The sequence below is a fragment of the Pyrgilauda ruficollis genome, unplaced genomic scaffold, assembly GCF_017590135.1.
Source record: "Pyrgilauda ruficollis isolate IOZ18807 unplaced genomic scaffold, ASM1759013v1 scaffold28, whole genome shotgun sequence".
NCBI lineage: Eukaryota > Metazoa > Chordata > Aves > Passeriformes > Passeridae > Pyrgilauda > Pyrgilauda ruficollis.
Window position 1 is genome coordinate 3,629,742 of NW_024524155.1, and position 13,441 is coordinate 3,643,182.

At 41.9% G+C, this 13,441-nt stretch overlaps 1 protein-coding gene across 1 annotated transcript in view; it reads right to left on the bottom strand.

Moving 5' to 3' along the window:
- Window positions 1-1,605: 1,605 nt before the first annotated feature.
- The window catches only part of SPTLC2 (serine palmitoyltransferase long chain base subunit 2), a 67,901-nt gene continuing 56,065 nt past the window's right edge, over window positions 1,606-13,441 (bottom strand). Inside the window, exons 10-11 of the mRNA XM_041471990.1 lie at window positions 12,748-12,877; window positions 1,606-7,685 (exon numbers count right to left, since the gene is read on the bottom strand). Coding sequence (XP_041327924.1) covers window positions 7,566-7,685; window positions 12,748-12,877 — 250 coding nt within the window. The 3' untranslated portion in view covers window positions 1,606-7,565. The remainder of the gene's footprint in view (window positions 7,686-12,747; window positions 12,878-13,441) is intronic.

Genomic DNA, 13,441 nt, shown 5'->3' on the forward strand with positions numbered 1-13,441 from the left:
CGCGCCCCTGCCCCGCTCGGAGGCTGCCGGCACTGCCAGACCTCCCCCCTCTCCCTCCGGGCGCTGCCCCCTCCGGGGCGCCACCGCCCGCTCCGCTCCTCCCCTCCCGGCAGCTGCATGGCCGGGGCCGCCGCCCCTCCACCGGCGGTGCCCGCGGCGCGCTGCCCCTGCGGCGGGGCCGGCCCGGCCCGGCCTCTTTGTTCCGCGCCTCGGCGGCGCCGGCCTCGCACAAGCCCCGCGGCACCGGGCGCTTCCCGCCGGGGCAGCCGCAGCGCCCTCCCGGCGGGGCGGGGCGGCCGCGGGCCCCGGCGGCTCCGGCCCGGCCGCAGCAGGCGCGGAGGATGGAGGCGCCCGGCACGGAGGGGCGGGAGCGGGGACGCGGCCGGGCAGGGGGCTCGGAGCCTCCCGCCGCGCCCCCGGGGAAAAGAGCTTGCAAAAGCCGCCCCTCTTCCCCCGTCTCCGAGCGCCAGGGCTGGGGCCGCTCTGCGGGAAGGGGGGACGGGCCCCTCCGCTCCGGAGCCGGCCCGCGACAGAAACGGGACTCTGTGCTCCCCGGTGAAAGCCCCGGCTGTTCCCGAATTGCGAGAGAAAATTTCTACCACTTAAAAGAAGTCTTTATTTCATGTTCTGCTGTCTTCTGCGCCTGCAGCATCTTATCCAGCTCTCAAAGCCTGTTGGAAACATGGAGTGGCTGTTTACTTGGGGTGTAGAGTCTTTTCCAGCATTTCCACAGACGTTCATGAGCCTATGAAGGAAATTAGGGAAAGGACTATGAAAAAATTATTAAGGAAGGACACTGAAAGGAGGTTTTGCAGCCTACTGAGGAGAAGTGCCAGTGCTGGCACGGTCCCAAAAAGGGAGACCTAGAAGGAAAAACTCCACATTTCTACAGCAGCCTTAGCACAAAGCTACAAATCACCTGGGCCCATTTGTGTACCCACAGCTAAAATCAGGACCTGCACCTCCTTTTCAAATACCGACATCTGGTTTATGCAGACTTAGGGCTGAAATGAATGGAAGGAAATGTTTAAAACAAGACACAAACTGCAAGACAGATGTGAGGTCAAGAATCCCATGTGAGATGGATCAAGAAGCCCTTTCAAACATCTCATTAGCAGCACAGCAGCTGAGAGCAGCCTGACACTGTTAACAGCACCCAAGGGTAGCAGCCTAGCTTTCAAGCACAGCAGCTTTTTGGGGCCAGCACCGAGCTAGAGCAGGCACTCATCGTGGGAGTGCTGCACATCAGGAACAGCAGCTACGACTGCAGGCGTCTTTCCACAACAGAAGCGGCTTTTCTAGACTGCACATCAAAGCTTTGCTGTACGATGGACCAGAGACTGCCAAAAACCAGCTAAGCATCCATCTCTCATGCAAGGTTTCCTGGCTCTAGAGTACAAGGCTAGAGGGGAACAATGATCTGTCTGAGCTCTCAAACAGGCTGTGGTGTTACCCAGTCATTCCAGTATAAAACTCATGTCTTGAATTTTTTTGAGGTTTTTATTTTGGGGGTGGGTGGGAAAGGGACTGGGAAAGAAGAGAGAGTTCAGTCTCCTTAATAGGGAAAAGCCTCACTAAGAAAAAAGTGCCAAAATCATGATATAGTAGTTTTTTAAAGTCTTTATTATGCAGAACATAGAATATATTTGAATGAATTATTTCCCCAAGCATTTTTTTTCTCCAGTGCTTTTTTTTTTTTAACATGCATTGTTACCTTTTTAAAGCCAATGTACCATCCATTTATCTTTTTCCCTGCCCACAAAGCATCCATATTCATGTTAATCACAAGTGTAAAAAAAATTAGACATCTGGCATAAAATATTTTGGGGGGGCCCATTTAAAAATTTTATCTAAAATGTCTTATCTACAAAAAAATCCAATATATATGTACATTATAGCAACACAGAGGCATAAGAATACAGTGCAATTTAAGACGAAGTGCTGTGACTTGGTAATTCTGCCCAGGGCTTGTGGAAATGTGGGCCACCATTGGCTTTGGGGCTGCTAGCCTAAAGCCTCAGGCTCCAGCATTCCTCAGTTCTCTCTCAAGTGGGTCTGAAGTTAATATTGGGAGGCTAGAGATGCATTAAGCTTAATAAACCATTAGGGGGTAGCAGAAATACTGTCCGAATAGGATGAGCTTTGGCAAAAAAAAAAAAAGAATGTTTACAAAGGTCAGATGGCTTGGTGCATGTTTCACCTCACTGTGGGTATTTCTGGAACGGCACCAGGCCTTGGCATATTCACGTGAGACCTGTTCACCTACCGTTGAGGAAATGAATTTGCTAGCTGCCACTGGTTCTGAAGTCCCTGACCGTCTCAGTAAGTCTCCCACTCTCAGCAGCCCAGGAACAAGTTACCAATGGAAGTACACAAGAACTGCTTAAGTTGCACAGGAACATCGGTGCAGAGGACTGCACTACTTTTGGCTCCCACGTACAGACATCTCCTTAAACAGCTGCTAGCCAGGTTCACACACAATTTGAATTTTGAACCTCTCCCTCCCGAGAAAACAGCAGCACATACTGCTTAACTAAGAGCACTGAGTATTCTTCTGTGGGTTAAAATCCACTGCATTCCTCCAGGTCAGTCTTAATTTTAATTCTTCATACCAAGAATCACAGCTTAAGGCCTTCAACACACACCACAGTCATCATCTGCTTCACCCAGTCCCATTTGGGGATATAAGCACAACAGCTCCAATGTCTGCAACAAATGCTTCTCTTTTCAGTGAAAGGTAAAGCACAATACTTCACACAAGCACTTTATGTTTGTGCTCTAGTATTACGTCTGAATCCTTGAACAGGTGAACAACTGCAAGGCTGGGAATGTTTACAGGAATACAAAGCCATCAAAATGGCATTGGAGATTTTTTTTTTCCTTTTAAAAGCATGTTGAGGTTATGCAGGTCAAATGACTCATGCTTTTCCCAAATAGTGGTCCAATTCCACTTGGGTGTCAGATCCAGCACCAAAGGCAACAATGCACCTGCCGAGGGGTCATACTAAGCATTCCTGAACAGCTCAGCACTTCACTGGTGCTAAAACAGAACAGACTGTAGGTGCCTCAAATCTCCATGCAGAAGGTGCCATCCACACAGATCCCAGCATGCTTGACCCTTTCATATGCTGAATATAAACTGTAAAAATAATATATATAAACTGCATACATTCTGACTGAGCATTCTTTATTGGGATACATTTCCACAAGTTTCCTTCTCTGTGATGCAGCAAGGGGGCTCATGCATAGTGCTCCAGATCCAGTGCTGCAAGGTGTTCTCTTAGATGAAATGAAGTCATGCTCATGCTTTCTTCCAACCTCTCCTGTGATCTCCCTGAATGGATAACATGGCTTCTGAACAAGCAAACAGCTGTAGGCCAAATGCTTTTCAGAGGAAAACAAATAAAAATTTGCACAGAAGGAGAAAAAGTACTTATTTGGTGTGGAAAAGTTTTAGAGGAGTGTCCATTCAGGCACTGAAAACTGCTCTCCTGATTTAGGGGTACTTGTTCAAGTACACATAAAAGATCCCTGTACACCTGAAAATAAGCAATTATTGACTACCCCTTTTCTCCATCTCTGCAGTATCAGTCCTTCATCCACACAGTACAGAATTGCTGATTTTATGGGCACACTTCCCTTGCCTGTTCTTTGTGAAGGTGCAGCTCTGATAGTGAGTATCACATCTGCACTCTTACAGGAAACAGCAAGAGGAGGATGGATAATGCAATTCCTTCAGATGTTTGCTCAACTCGCTCCTGAGTCTTTGCCTGAAGCAGAAGCATATAACACCCGTAACTCAAGAACCAGAACTGTTCATTAAGGATGCTGCTTAGAAGGGAAAAGATAGAGCAACTAGAGTTAAATAAACCATAAACATACAATACAAAAGTTTGTGTTGTGTAAAAAACAAAAATGAAGGCCCTGAATATTCTGACACAAAAAAAATTGGTTTCTTCTCTGCCAAAGAACTAAAGGAAAACTATTAATCAGGGTCCTTAAGACAAAGATCTACTTGGGAAAGCCAGTTTCTAACAAGAAGCAGATCTCCCACTCTTTGCTGATGCTCAGTAATAGGAGCTTCTCAACTTTCTTACAAGTGAAAGAATATTAGCCTTAAAAACAGTTATGGCTCTAAACTCTTCACTCTGCTCGACAGAGGCAAAAACTTGCTTGCTTAGTTCTTCAGAGAGGTACTGGGAAGGTAACTGTTGTATATTTATGAGTAAGTTTAGCCAATATACAGTACTGAGCAAAATCCTTTGTTCAAAAGCAGCCTTCATTTTCTTTTCAATTTTGCATCTCTTAAGAAATACCAGGAGTCATTTTCAATTAGAATGTCTCTGAAAAGTTGGCAGGGACTGAAGTTTTATTTCTTAAGCAGCTTTTCTTCCTTTGTGATCTCTCAAGATTGGTTCTTTCATTCATTTCTACTGCCAGGAGAAAAAGGAGACAGATTTCTGGTCAGTACATAAATATCAAAGCAGCAATCCATCCTACACTGTGACAGCATACATGCTGTAGGTTTGCCTAGCACAAACTCTTATTGGAGTTGTTTTAGGAGATGCAAAAAGGTTTTCTTGGCTTTCAAGCTCAGCGAATTACTGAATTAAAAGTGTGAAATCTTGGGCTTGTAACTCTTACTTTTTCAGAAGCAGTTTCAACAGGTTTCATAATTTTTACCAAACTTTGGCAAAACAGCTTCTCTTGAACAAAAGGCCTCAGAGAGGAGTGGGGGGATTTGCTTTCCAAAAAGGATATGGCAAGGCTGAAATGTAACCAAGTACTCTGCAAATGCTAACTGCCAGAATTATTTCTGAAGTGCATTTGCAACTCAAAATTCAAAGTTATATGCAGACAGCGTGACACAGCAGACACATACTAAAAGGCAGAAGCTTGAACACAATTTCCTCAACAAATGCAACTAGAACCCAAATGGACACTAGTAATTTTTGAACACTGACTATTTCAGAAGTATTACAGAGGATTTATCTATATTATGAAGATTTTCCCAGATGCTTTTCTCCCTTCCAAAGCTGCTCTAAAACTGATTCCCAGAGACAAGGTTAAGATTCAACACTTGTAGAATCTATGATAACCCACTTCTAACTTAATGCATCACAGTTTCCAAATTGCGTCAGCTACACAGCAGACAAACACACTGTGCATTTGTGAATGCTTAAAAACAGCTACCTACTGATCCAAGCCTTTAGATTGATCCGTTTTGTCTGCTCTTAAACCATTTAATGATCAAGTTAATAGGATCAGGGCTGATGTCAGGGTTTCCTGTACTAACCTCCTATTGTTCCCTAGTACAATCCAGAGAGAAAAAAAAATCAAAAAAATCAGTAAAGCTTCTTGAAGTCAGAAAGCAGGTAATCTGCTGGAATGTTAGAGCTAGTCCTGGGCAGAACATGGGTGAGAAAGCAAGCTCAGCTAACTGCTGTTTATTAACTCTGCCTGAACACATGAGACTGTTTCATAACTATCCAAGCTGCACATACAGACTTCTCAGACTCCGCACTCAGCTCCAGAAGAAGAGCCAACCAACATTAATGGACTAAGACAGAAACAGTTAACTGGACCTATTTTCAAACAGTCAATTTCAGTTCTTCTCATATAATTAAATTTCTGAAATTCAATGGTAAAAAAATGAACCAGTGTTTTGAAGTTCCATTACATTAAAAAGTAACAAGATCTATAAATGCATGAAGTTAGATAGTCTATAAAACAGAAGCCAATTCTGCTTTAACTCACCACATGTATTTGCAGAACTGCTTGGTTCTAGTGGCCAAAACACTCCCTCCTTGTTAGTTGCAGAGTGAACATTAAAGAACTTTAAAAGAATGATTTTTTTTTCAGCACCACACAAAGAGCTTTGAGTTGCTCTCTGCTTTAGTATTATGATGATAAGTCTGTTTCTAAAACCCCAGTAACCTGCAGAAAGTATTTTGCTAACCCAAACTGAAGAGCTGGCCCAACCCAACTGACACAATGTTAACATTTTACTATCTTTGCAGAAATCGTGTATGTCTAAATATAAAATACAGACACAAACTATACTGCAACTGACTAATTTAAAACTTTCGGTACCTTTTTGTTGATCCATTCTGTTCACTGAAAGAATTCAAGAAGTAAAGACTAAGTAGCAGACCAGTTCTAAGGTGTGTTAGAGCAAAGGCATCTATTTGAAACAGAGGGACAGTATCAAACTTGCAAATAAAGACTCCAAACAGCAACTGGCTCAGCGAACGCTCATTTGAGCAGTGTTGATCAGTAAGTAACAGAAGTACAAAAGAGTAAAGATATCAAACTAAATGCAATTGTGAGGACGTTCTCTCTCTTCAGGGAAGACCGACAGATATGCAGCTGCCAATGGGGACTTTGCTGGCCAGCCAAAATGTAATGTATGACTACAAGACTCAAGCTATCCATATGCATAACAGGGCCAGGGAAGAACACCTCACAGATGACAAGAAACAGTGAGTTAGCATAGCAAAGGGCAGCAGTCTTTCACAGATCTGCATAAAATAGATGGTTCTCCTAATAGTCATCCCTTGTATAGGCCGGCTCATTAAGGGGCTTAGTCTTAAGACTAAGCACAAGACTTGCTCTAGTTTGTTTAAACCCAAAGGCTCCCTTCTAGGACTTAGTGACTTGTTCATGACTTTATAATAATTCTAAAGCAAGAAAAACTAACCTGAAGATGAGAAAGCACACATATACAACCCATATTTTTTCTTTTTTTTAAACAGAAGTATTAAAAACAAACCAAACCAAACCCCTCTCCATCACTTACCCTCTATCAAAAGGACAATTAGTGTCAAAACCAGGAGACAATCTGGTATCCATATTGGGAAGGAAAAGAGGCTACAGTTCCAGAAGTCCTTCTGCCTGTGGCTTATAAAACTAATAAATGTTTGGGAACAATGGTCCTGTCAGCAACACGTCAACAACACATTTATTTTAAAAAGGCTAAATTCAAGTTTTAAACATAAGTAACTGCAAATAAAAAAAAAAAAAAAACCAAACAAAAAAACAAAACTTTGGTTGATTATCCATCTTGTTAAATATGTCAAAGTTAGCAATCAACAGTTTCTCTAGGAAGTTTCCAGAAACAGACAGGTCAGCTTATTCCTAATTGGGAAGATCAGACACCTAGCAGTGACACTGAAAATGCTGCCATGCCAGCGTCACACATGCTCACAACATCTCAGCCAGCATTTGGGAGGCTAATGGTGCATACGAAGTCTGAACTAATCAGCCACAGCCAACTTAGGTTGCTGTGAACTCAATGAGACAAATAAATAAAAAAAAAAGCAACAAGAAAAAAATAAAGCCAAGCACCTCTAGGGCCAGACCCTGAAGACACAGAAATCAAAGAATTTTTTTCTCTTCTCCCTATTTACAAAATGCCATTTAGAGCTGATGTGGCCACTTCAGTATTGTGAGGAAATGTCTCTTATACTAAGCAGTCACAAGTGTGTTGTTCACAGATGCTGTGGCCTGTGTGCCACGGAGTGTCCATGGGGTGTGTCCCTCCCACTGAGGCACATGGAGGGAGTTCAGTCTTCGGTTTCTTCATACGTTGTCTCGTCAAACGGCCGGTCCAAGAGAGGTACCAAACGGCGACGGGAATATTTCAGTTGCAAAAGATCCCCAACTTCATTGATTTCTTTTAAAGCCTGACAAAGAGACCACAGTAGATCAGGAGAGGAGACAGATGCAAGTTATCCACACACCTTCCTTTATGCATGCCTGCAGACTACTCTGACAGCCATTTTACTTGAGATTTTACTGTGCTAGAAGCTGGTACCTTCAGAAGTGCATACTATTTTTTTTTTAATTTTAGCGTTCAAAAATTTTGAGACCACATAAACAGCACTGGTCACTTAACTGAGAGTGCCTATGCATCCACCTGACTACTCCAGTTCCAGAACAGGATTATAATATCCAGCAAACCCCATGACTATTCACAGACAGAAAAACAGAATAGTGTTCTTCCCTTCCTGGAGGTAATGAAATTGAAATAGAAAAAAAATGTACATTTTGTTTGAGGTTTGACTCCTCCTTATGTCTCATTCAGTTTGAAAACAACCTGTGTTACCAAACCTGATCTATTGTATTTTTTAAATTGCAAAATAGCAAAGACGAACTATAATAGAGAGCTAACAAGTTCTATCTTTGTTATATCTACATTTGGTTATTTTGCATTGTCCACATACAACTACAGATGAAAGCTGTGTGTCATAAACAACATGGCACAGGAGATTTTTGCCAGACAATCCAAGGAAAGAAAAATAAAAAGTTATTCTGGGTAGGATCCTAAGCATTTTCTCCTTGGAAAGCAAGTTCCACTGAGGTTGCCACAAAGGCTGCACTCAAGCAACTGATGACCCAGAACATTCTACTGAATTAGCACAGCCTTTCACCATTTTGACCTGAACTCAAATATTATGAAGTTTACTAAAGATCAAACATCTGCTTGCGTAAGAAATGAGGGAAGACCCAGCTCAGTTAATCATACTTCCATTATGTTGCAATCTCTGATAAGACACTGGTCCACAGACAATAGGGTCTGTTAAAAGCCAAATCCTAAACTTCATTTCTCTACAGAACACTCCTAGAGCAAAGTACAAAATAAATCAATCGCTGCAGACAAATCTGAGATAGCAAGTGATGCTAGTTATTTTATCTAGGCAAGTGACAAAAATTAATTCAATTAATTCAGAAGATCACTTTCAAGTCCAATATGATTTTTTTTAATTCAAAGGTTGGCATTCTTTGCTGCCTTGAATTGTAAATTTATTGAGACCGGTACATTCAGCATTGCTTCAGAATGTCACTAATTCAACACTGATGCTCCAATCTGCGTCAAATGCTTGTCTCTTGAGGACGGTTGGAAGATGGGGGTTAACAGCCCTACATGTTTTTTCTTCCTAGATGGATAGTTCAAGTTTTTGTTTCTTTAAACAATGGCTCTTCATGCTTGTTATATCTGGCAGCAAAAACCTCTGCACTCTAAAGTCTGGGGGAACGACAAACCCAGAAGTTGGACCTTGGTAAAAACAAAACAAAACAAAACAAAAGTGTGGGCACAGTCTGCCAGAGCTTTAAGTAAAGATCCCATATGGAAGCAATTTAAAGCTGAATTTCTGTTGAAAGAGTATGTTAACTGTTATTCTTGAATGCAGATTTAGGATTTTATTAATTTAAAACAAAAAGGACCATGTGACCAGCAAAGACTACAAAGGAAATGGCATTGGTGTACTCTGACTTTAGGAGAGTGTAATATATTTTTCATCACTGAAAAGAAAGCACAGCCCACAGCGATGCAGGTTATGAGGGACTTCACTCTGATCCTAAGCCAAATATTTTTAGGCAAGGAAGTTTTATTTACATAAAACAGTTAAAATTTTAACTAAGAACTGTTCCTCATCATGTGGGTGTATTTAATAAGAACAAGGAAGCATTACAAATATCATTATTTGCAAGACAAGCCTTTCTTCCCTATGCTTCAAACCTGGATAAGTTTTGTTTAAAAAAATACCTCAAGAGCTCTAGTTAGCATCCATGAATACACAGATGGGATACCAAGTTGTCTCCTCTGTCAGTGACTTGAAGAAGCTGTCTGCCAGCTCTCCCCAAGCCCATTCATTTTAGTTCTTCCTCCTCCTGGATATTGTTGCCACAGTTAGCAAGAGGGATTAGACCTGAGGTCTGCCTCAATGATTAGCTGCCTGAAATCAATCCCTTTTCACTGCATCACAAGAAAACACTGCACAAAGTCACTGATACAAAGACTTGCTCCTTATTAACTCCTCTTGCCAATGTTCTGGGTTCTGAGCATGCAGCTATTTTGAACCGTAAAGGGGGTTACGCTAACTTGGAAAAAAGCCTCCACATACTGAGCTAAATCAGGATTTCTTCATCCACTTCAAAATTCACACCTCATTTTGCTCTGGATTAATTTTCTTAGCAGACAAACTCTAATATATTGAACAAGCATTTCCTCAATTTAGTACATTTAACACTTACAGAGGTACTCTAGCAGTGAGTCTTATGTTAAGTGCACAACATTTGAAACATTTTTTGGAAAATGCAGAAAGAATTGACAGGAAAAAAGGTTTTTAAAGCAGAGTAATAAAAGTTACAGATAGATTTTGGAAGAGTGCAAATGTGGTATTTATACAGACCCTACAAAAGCAGCTTATTACGGCAAAGGCCCCAGCTAGTCACTAAAAGAGAAGACCAAGAACCTAACCAACTGTAAAATTGCACAATTGCTCAGGTAGTGCACATCAAGTTTGTACAGTTTCAGTTTTAGCTCACTTTGCAGCAATGTTATTTCAGAGACTTCAGCTTTCCTGATTTTCCTTCCTCCCATCTTTATCCATTCATCCCCACTCCATGCCCACCTGTCCCAGAAGTTACTGCTCCCTCCTTTGTGTCAATGAACTCAGGTCTATTACCACACTCTGAGCCAAGTCTGAAACTATTTATTTTATACAGGGTGAAAGGAAGCAAAGGAGAGAGTCTTCTCTGAAAGTACTGATTCAAAGTACTTTATTTGGAACAGAAACAATTAAACTGAGATAGTTAAAGGAAGAGCAGCAGGACAAGTAGCTGGGAAGGAATTCCTTAAGCAGTCTCTTGTTGGAGTGTTAGGGAATCTCTCACAGGCAGGAACAACTCAGGAGCAGCAAGTACAGCACCACAGATACACTGCAGGGTGATACTACTCAGTGACACTACACATACATTGTGAAACTACTCACACCACACAATACCTTACTATTTTTTTTGACAGATATTAAATTTTAAAAGCTTGTCATTTTAAGCTGCTGATTTTTATGCAAGTTCTGTAGCAGTCAAATATGAAAAGGTTGAGTCTATTTTTTTGTAAGACATTAGATAAATATCTGTTAGATATCCTATTTGCTGTTCACATATTGAAGTGTTACCAACTGATCAAATACATTGGGCATGATTTCCCTTTCCTAACTTTGTGACTACTTCCAATCACCTTATCCACAAAATGTTCAAAAATAGTTTCAAGATTTTTTTTTCTCCACAATCTTCTCAAGATAAAGGCAAGGCTTTTTAACCTGCAGTTCCTTACAATTTTTTGCCCTTCTTCAAGAAGAAGGTGACATTGGCTGTCTTCCAGTCCTCAGGAGCCTCCCCCAGCCACCACAAACTCTTCCTCCAAAGATGATAATCAAAAGCGGCCTTGCAGTGACAGCCAACTCCCTCCATGCTTGTGGATGCAGCTCATCAGGTCCCATGGACCTTGTGCATGTTGATTTTATTTAAATGTTCCTTTATTGGAGCCTCCTTCACATCAAAGGTAAGTCTTTACTGCTCCACCCTTTTCCACTAACCTCATGGTCTCAGGATTCCTAAGTCTCACCAGTAGACTGAGACAACAAAGGCACTGAGTACCCTTGCCTCTTGAATGCATTTCTCACCTGATTTCACTGTGCCATTCAGCAACAGTCCTCCACATTTTCTCTACTCTGTCTGTCTCTTGCTACTAATGCCCCATAAAAGCTCTGCCTGCTACATTTGATGTTCTTTGACAGACTGAGGTCCAGGTGGGCTTTGGTTTTCCTGACCCCATCCCTGTATGCTCTGGACTGTCTCTCTATTCTTCCTTGGTCACCTGTCTGTGCCTGCCCCTCTTATACACTTTCATTATATATTTTTGTTGGTTTGTTCATCCATGCAGGCTTCCCATCACATTTCCTCTCCTTCAAATCAGGATAGATCATTCTTCAGGGAAGGACTGGGGAGGAGAAATCAATTAGCTGTCCTGGACACCTCTGCTCTTTGAGACTGTATCCTATGGGATTCTTTGAAGTAGGTCTCTGAATAGGACAGAATCTACTCTCATGAAGTCCAAACTCATGACTCAGCCTAGTTTATATTCTGAGTCACAGACCCTCAAAGTGGGGAAAAAAGTGCAATGCAGAACTTTGGCAGTGCCTAAGACAGGCCATGTACACATGTCCATCAAAAAAGATTATTCGGAAGACTCAAAATTGAATGTAGCTACCGCTAAGACATACTAAGAATAGTCAGACTTATTCACATAATCCTCTTTCAACTCTGTTACTCAGACAATAAGCACCATCCTTACTTTTGAAGGCAGCATCTCCTAACTGTGATGCAGGCCTCCTTCGAGGGAACCTCCATTCCCCCTGCAAGTGCCAGTAAGGGTAAGTAAGGCATTGCATGTGGTACAGACTCACTAGGACAGGGTCATTTAAGATACAGCGCTCTGAAGCTTTAAACAAGAACAGGAATAGTAATCTCTGGAAGAAAAATTCTCACTAATAATCATGTGCTTCCTTTTGAGAGGAATACAAATGTTTTGGAGATTCTCAGGCTTTTTTTTTCCTTACCATTAGCATCTAGGGTCAGAAGATGCAAAATGTTTCCTTCTAACCAGTTCAACGGAAGGTATAGCCTTTAAAGAGGGTAAAAAGCACTGTCTCACAAGAATGAGACTGTCTCCTTTTAAAACAGAACAAGAAAAGTCCCAAGATTTACTTTAAGCAGCCATTCCACACTGTTAAAGCAAGGAAAGAGATGGAGTCATTGCCAGCTCTATTGCAAAGGGCTTTGAAGATTAGGTTCAACTATGCTGTGTACCAAACACTGAACCAGTGCACAAAACCCAGACCATTGTTGAATCTGTTTATTAGCAGGCACAAGCAGAAGGAAGACAAGATAGACACTTACTGTATCAAGCATCTCTTTGGTATGAGCTGCAGACAAACAGAACCTGGCTCTGGACTCGATGATGGGGGTGGCAGGGAAGCCCACAACCACAACACCGATGTTCCGCTTCAGCATCTCGCGCCCGAACGCGCTGCCAGAGAGAACGAGACAGTCACAGTTATTCCAGTGGAGGCAGAGCAGGAGCATCAGGACTCGGGATGGTAACCCATACAGGCCTTTGTTGCAGCAAGGCTGTCACACCACAGTTTGGAGCTTCCAGTGCTTTCTTTTTAGAGGCAGAAATGCCTGCTCACAAAAGCCTTTTTAAAATTCAGTCCCAAGGTGGTCCTTCTCAAAAGGTTTGAGTGTATTAAGTTCTAACAAAGATGAAAGATTATATGTGGCAGAGACTGGTCTTTTAGCAGACTGTTTCTAAATGGATTTGTAACCTAAGCTTGGAAATCTTTCCAAAAGGAAAGAGTGATTTTGGCTCAGAAGTTTGACTAGGAGCTCCTCATGCTGCAATGCCCCAAAGCGGATATTTCTGCAATTTTAAGATGGTTTGTGTTCATGAATTTAATTTTATTAAAGTACATCATTGCATCACAGAATGCACCACTTTTTAAGTATCACGGGAATCACTGAGTCACCAGAGTAAACTGAGATAATTTAATATGATACCTAATATTTTTAAAGAAGATGCAAAAATACCATG